At 38.9% G+C, this 7324-nt stretch overlaps 1 protein-coding gene across 1 annotated transcript in view; it reads right to left on the reverse strand.

The window, feature by feature from the left end:
• NKD1 (naked cuticle homolog 1 (Drosophila)) overlaps window positions 1–7324 on the reverse strand; it is a 101950-nt gene that overhangs the window by 1792 nt on the left and 92834 nt on the right. Inside the window, exons 7-8 of the mRNA XM_009997448.1 lie at window positions 5486–5633; window positions 4425–4509 (exon numbers count right to left, since the gene is read on the reverse strand). Of these exons, the coding sequence (XP_009995750.1) occupies window positions 4425–4509; window positions 5486–5633 (233 nt within the window). The remainder of the gene's footprint in view (window positions 1–4424; window positions 4510–5485; window positions 5634–7324) is intronic.

The following is a 7324-nucleotide window of genomic DNA, read 5'->3' on the forward strand; positions in this document are numbered from 1 at the left end:
CTTATCACCATCTGCAAACCAACAACTAATGGCCCCTTTGAAGTGACAGGATTTGCTCAAAAGAAACAACAAATTCTTGAAATTCTGCATGACCGAATTTGCCAAGTCGATAGGCCTGAACTGACTGTTCTTTCCCCTCATATAAATTGACCCCGATGTTGCAAAGCAAAGGAGGCTTTCAAATTGCATTACACATGCAAAAAAAAAAAAAAAAAATGCTCCTAGGGTTTATTACATTCTGTCTTAGGGCCAAACCAACTGATTCTCTAATTTGGACATGCCAAAGAAAACCTGTTCTTTAATTCATGACTGTTCCCACTGCTGTCAGGAAGCGCTGGGGTAAGTCTCGTGTCAGAAAAACATTCATTTCTATGTACTTCAGAAAGACAGGCAGCAGCACAGGTGTAGTAACTAGAGAGAGCCTGAATAGAGTTGTTGGTAGGACACCCAGAGATAACTGCTGCTATCCAAAATACAATTAAGAAGGTCAGACCAGTCACTGGCTTCAGAATCTCAAATCCTTTTCCTGCTCAGCTTTGCAATTTTATTTATAGCAGAACTATTTCCTGAGAATGAATATCTGGAATACCATTCATTTTTGAGGTAGAAAAAAACTCAGGCAGAGGTTTACAGTATTGTAGCTCATAATGCCAATTTAATTCAGCAATTTTAATGGATGTCTGCAGATATGAACACTATTTTCAATATAACAAACCAGATAAGCAAAAAACTTGATGAAGTCATTCAGATAGCTCTATCTCCAAGACCACAAGGTGGGTATGCAACTGCACTGATGTTAACCTAAGATCAGAATTTGGCTTTGCCTCCTACACCAGTTGCTAAATACTGTACTGTACGGTGCCTAGTACTCCACTTTTAGTCTATCAATACATTTCCAGGTTTCCAGAGGCTGCTGATCCCACTGAGCTTCAGCACACACTACTTTGCTGGTCTAGACTAGTACTGTTCAGGGACATTACAGAACTGAGTCTCCTGTGTCTCTGTCAGACACAGGTCTATGGTTTCTTTGATAAAAGTCGCAAGACTTGACCTACCTAGAAGATAATTTTTACTATACTTTGATAGAGGTGGAGTCCCATGAATGGAGGAGAGTTTGCCTGGAAAGTAGGCAAGCTTTAAAGACTCTGTGTCAGCTTTGAACTCTAGGAGCGACAAAGGGTCCTCTCAGAAAAGAGGGAATGTCCAGATACTCTATTTTTTTGGATACATAGCAAACTCAGCACCTTTTCTGCCTCAGAAACACCTTTGCAAGTTGTTACACTTTAGAAGGTCAACATAAAAGATCTCTGGGGCTAGAACCCGCTTAACTGAAGCTGCCAGACATGAATTGTCTATGGAAACCACTGGGACTTAAATGTGCTGAAGACAATGCACAGTTAACCCAGAGAAAACATCATTTGGTTTCGTCCAACACAATTAAGCAACACTGGCTACAGCACTGTCTGTTGAAAATGAAGTAGTTAATAGGGAACCTGTTTTTTTGTTACTGTAATAAATTCAATCTCTCATCAAGACAGTGAAGAAAAACTCCACCAGGACTGCTACAGCTCTGCATTCTAATAGCTTTCTTACATGCCAGATGACATTTGACAGTATTAATGCAAATATACACGCTGAAGCAATTATATACTGATGAGAGATGTGCTCCCATGTCAAAGAGAACTGTAAGTACTTCTGAGAACTGAAGTATCTGGCATCCAGCCTCAGTGCTCTCCTGCATACACATGGGAAGACACAGGCATGCATCAACAATGCATCAAGCACAGGGTGTAAAAATATATAGTGTTGTTACTGGGGTTTTTTTGTTTGGTTTTGTTTTGCTTTTAATAAAAAAATTATCTGGTTAAGTGTTTGTGGAGTGTATGAAAGTCCTTTCTAAAATTCCCACACTAGAGTGTCAATCTGATGGTAGCAAGCACACAGCAATATTGTAGGTAAAGGGAACAGAGCAGCAACAGAGCACAGGGCAGGAAAACACAAGGACATTTCCTGAAAGCTATGCTTACTGATAACAGATTTTAAGCCAGTCAGGGAGAAATCCCATAAGCAGGAAAGAGAGAGTGAGAATGTGTATCTATGGATAAAAGGAAGATGTTTGAGAGGCTGGTGTGCATCATATTTTCCCTGTTGTACTAAATGAAATATAAACTAAAATGGCATGAAGATACCTGATCCACAGAGTTGCCTACCCGTGCTCTTCCACCACCCATTTTGCACCACATGTGCCGGGCAAGCTAGCTATGAATCTAGTTACTTGATCTTGATGCTTGTATTAGCCCTACAGGGGAAAACTCCTGGCTGTAGCTTCCAGAAGATGAAAAATCTAATGCATCTATCTCTCACCTTCAAGATAAAAACATTTCTATCTATTTTATCTTGAATATTAATCACATCTTGCCTAGAATTCCTAAGTGACTGAATTTGTAAAATGTGTGCACTTCTCACAAATCCTGATTGCTGCTTTCAAAGGGGAAACCTCTGAATTAATATTGTGAGATACTGACGAGCCTCGGAGAGCTTCATGAGGGTTAGCAATCTGGCCACAGTGCACAAACATCCCTGCAACATACACAGTGTGAAGAGGACATTATTTGTCCTGTCCACGTTTAATGAGATGCAAACAAAAACTGTCAGATGCTGAAGGGTGTTTGATGCTGATCTGCTCAGATCAAAATACAGGTTTGTCCTGTCTAGAAAGCCTCCAAGAAAAAGGGTAAAGGACAAATGAAGTAGAGTCAAGATTCTGCCCCAACAGTTGGTATCTCTATGAGTGTGAATTTCAGTGGAAATGGATAAATATCCCTAAATTAAAGGAAAGCCAAAACTGAATTTTATTTTATTTTTTAATTTGCAGCTGAAGAAACAAATGCAACTAATTATTCAATGTCCTTACTCTAGCATTTCAGCAAACACTTAGCATGAAACATAAAATGCTAAAACAAACCTATACACCAAGATGACCTATTTGGAGCAACTAATCTACATTAAAACACATCAAGATTACCTACTTTTAATTAATTTTTCAATCCATTAAAATACTAAATTCAGAAAAGGAATAGCACACTTACATGTGAGCAAGAGATTAACATCTTTCTTAGTTGTAAAAAAAATTATGCTTGAAAATTACATCGCAAATTATTATCTCATACTCTGAAGCTCAGTGCAATAACATCTATCAGGTAGGTAGAACTCATGACAATTGGGTAGATACACATGATTACACATTTTCTGAGAAAAAAAGGCCTATTCTGGATGCAGAGCAAAATAATATTGTACATTCTGTTAGGGAATAGCTGAACTTTTTAAAATCTAAACTGTAGGTGGCTGCAAGTATACCTGCAGCTGTTCATAAAATAAACTGCTGTGCTTGTGCTTTATGGGAAGTGAAGGCACTCTGAGTCACAGACTGGATTCCATTGAAAGACAATAGACAAGTATGTTTTCAGTTGGTGAAGTGTATTCTGAAACTTATGGAAAAAAAAGATAATTTATCCAAATTTTCCTGCAAGATTACATTAAATATATGGATTCTAAGCAAGCAGGCTAATTCTTACATGGGTACTACTTAAAAGCTAATTCTGGAAGGCAGAAGTTGACCCAAAAATGATGCAGCAGTGGGGAAGCATGGTTTCTGGCAGGTGGGAGGTCAGCAGAGAAGTCACTGTGAGTTAAGAAACAGATGAATTTACTTCTACCAAGTGTACAAACACACTTGGTAAGTGGAGCTGAATGACCCCACAATTGCTGTAAGCCAGAACCACCGTAACAGGGTGGAGCACGAAGCAAGAAGCATGGTGGAAGCTCTTGCTTGTCGCTTACTTGGCAGGACAGAGCTTCTGTAGCTCACTTGCTGCGAAGCTGATTGTCTACTACTCTGCTGAGAGCTCCCTTCTTTCCTCCTTCTGCACCCAGTGCCTGCTCAAAGCTGCTTCTTTTATGAGGAAAGGTGGTAAGGAGAAGCAGGTCTGGCTATGACCTGGTAAACAAGATCAAGTCATTAAAACTTGGAGCTGAGTTGACCAGTGAAAACGATGAGCTGGAAGGAGGACAGAGAAAGGTTTTAGGACACTTTTAGCCAAAAGGCTGAGCTATAAATTCCACTAATCAGTACAATATTTGCAGGTGGCATCTAAAGGACACCGCATGTCCTCCAAAGAGCCAACAGAAGAAAATTTGAGTCGTGAGTGCTACAGAGTTGCATTTTTTGTTTTTTTGTTTCCTCTCTTTTAATATACAAAGTAACTCATGAATCATGAGAATCTCATGAATCTGCTCAGGGTTCCAAAGTGAAAAATGTAATTCCTTATTTTTTAAATTAAACCAAGCAAACACGAAATCAGTGACTGAGGTTTTTTTCATAGGTATCCCAGTGCCTGTCAGGAGACATGGTTCCTTCTGCTTACCTGAGAGAAGGCCTCTGCTTCTTCTCAGAGTTTCTTACTTCTTCATTAGCTTTGCTTTCAGCTCTATGCCGGGCACTCTGCAAATCTGCCAACAAGAGCAAGTACATTATTCACACATTACTGTCCTTGCTGATCAGCATAACAAGATACATTGCAAGTATCCTTTTCCTGTCAGTAGATCAAGATGTAACGTATCATTTTGTGTAACCTTTTCCCAAGTGCCTTCATCCACAAGACAGATTTTATGCAGACATAAGGACAGACTGCAGGGCATGAGTCAGGGTTAGGCTGCAAGCCATGTGACAGGTTAAATGAAGCCACATTCATGCTGATATACTTGTCCCTCAGGAGGTTTTGGTAGTTTGGAGCTCAGTGCTGTGTTAATGCATTACACAACTCCCCAGCAGCACAAATTTGCTCATGTCTGCACTTGACTGAGTCCATGTAGGTAGGTATTAAAACATACAGAGGTAACAAGGCTCTTCTTTTTGGATAAGAAGCCCACATTTTCTACTGAAGTATTATTTTAAAATATTTTAATTTAGTACTACTTAATCTCCTGCAGTAATTATGCTGATACAACTATTACTAGAGTGCAATTCTTATGCATAAATTCATCAAGGTTACTTATGTTTAACTATTTATTCTTATCCAGCAGCAGTGCTAGCTATGCACTTGCAAAAAACATTTTATACCACTACACCTGTTTCCATACAAACTGAGTGCTCAAGTGTCAGCAGAGTTAAAATGGTGCAAGCTGAAAAGGCTTTACATCTGCCTTGCAGCACACAAACAATTTCACAACCATGGGTTATTGCTGTTGCTGAAAGAAAGCAATCAATCAGGAGAGGGAACCCTAATTTGCTTAAAAGACATTGAAAGGAAAGTAGACAATTTTGTACCTGGAATCTTAAAACAGGTTTGTGAGGTTCAAAGTCCCTACATGACTATTTGCCTCTAAGTTTGCCTCTAAGCTGTATTGACAAAATATGAAGATAGATTTTTAAGAGATTCTGGAAGTTTTTTTGTGTATTTTCCAACAGCTGATTTACCATCCTTACCAGTATGATTTAACAAGATACTCTTTTTCTTCTGGCTGCCATCTGGTGCAACAGTCAGTTTCACTCGCAGAGTTTTGCTGGAACTAGGAGAATGGTTTACTGATGCATCAACTACCTCATAGATGGTATGAAGCAAGCTGGTAATATCCTATAGTTGGGTTGAAACACAAAAAGACACACAATTGTGAAAAAGGTATGAAATCTACAGTTCTGAAACTTAGAACCGTTTTGGACTTGGGGCCTTTAAATGCTGAAATATCCTCAGAAGTCCCTGAACTTAAAAAGGTAAACTTGCCCAGAACCTTACAAGAAAAGATCCATTTCTCTACTATGTTATTCCTAATTTTTCCAATATAGACTCTAATATAGCTCACAGACACAGAAAACGCTTATTCAAGTACATTCCATATTCTTCTTCATCAAATGGCATAAGATGTATTAAATGGGGCAAACCAGATCAAAACAATAATAAAAACACAAGCCATTCAAGGTTTCCCCAGCTATGAATCTACAGGATTGTGTTCTGCCTTTTCTTTTATTTGGTTTCAACAGAAACCAGGGATAACCTTTCATACTGCACTGAAAATTGAATTCACATGACCAAAACAAATCCAGCAACTGAAGAAAGTCTTGGATATAACAGTCTTGGTACTTTTTGGGTTTTTTTCTTGTAATACTTAACTGGTTGATTATCTAGAGGAAAACCAGTAGCAGAAGTGGCAGATATGTAAACCTCGGGTTTGGAAGTAAATTATGTCTGAATGTCACTCTACTGTACACATATGGCAATGTAGCTTATTTGCAAAACTCAGACTAGTTCTAAACTTTTATTTTTGAACAGCAGAGATTATCCAGTCAGGTCTGTTACAGAATATTCTTCACACACCTCTCTGAAGGCAATGGGGCATGACCAAATGCTTACATGTCTGGCTATACCAGAAAGAACACTAGCCAATTTTAATAAGCCATTTGGTTCAAACAGGAGAAACACTGCTTAGTAGCTGGTGATGCTCAATGGTCTCTCAGGTTGATCTAACCCAGCTAGGCTCAAATAGGGTACTACCTATTGCCAGGTTGAAAAGGAGATCTTTTGGCTCACTGGTTTTCCCCAGAGGGATTTCACCAAAATTGATTTGGGGCACCAACATAAGGCCAAAGCATATTGATCATTGCAGGCTATAAAGACCCCATGCAAAGTGTATCTGAGAATTTAACCTGTTTCTTTGATTAAACCTAGTATCTAAGTTCCTTCCAGATGCCTATGAGCACAAAGGAAATATTGAAATAATCCTTCATTAAGTGTAACTGGTTCTGAGGATAAAGAGTCATGTCTACAAACATTCAAAACCTCTACAACTTCTCCTTAGTCCAGGGGTCATGCCCACAAGAGCAGCTCAAAGTATAGTGTGCCCTAATAGGTCCCAGCACTTCAGTAGTCAGTGTAAGACACACTCCTCATCTAATCAGCTTTAAAGGTGATACAGAAACACTAGTTTCTGCTCACACAGGATTTAGGGAAATACTGACCTTTTAGCTGGGACAAATGGTTTTACAGTAGGTGATTTTCCAGCTTAATATACAGAATGAATAACTAAATCCTAAGTGGGTCCAGGCCTTGTTTTAACATGTACCCTCTCTATGGAATTTCTCCAGACTTGTAAGTTCAAGATAACATATTCATAAAAAGAGAGCAGAATTTGCCATCTATCTTATTTCCCTACTGACTTATTTTAGTACCACTGCCACAAGAGTCTCTCTATATGAGCTGTTACTATCATCCCAGTAGCAGCTTCCTATGATTGTGACAAGAGCAACCGTCTAAAGCTTGAACTAGGGAAA

This window comes from Chaetura pelagica, unplaced genomic scaffold (assembly GCF_000747805.2).
Source record: "Chaetura pelagica isolate M959 unplaced genomic scaffold, ChaPel_1.0 scaffold425, whole genome shotgun sequence".
Taxonomy (NCBI): domain Eukaryota; kingdom Metazoa; phylum Chordata; class Aves; order Apodiformes; family Apodidae; genus Chaetura; species Chaetura pelagica.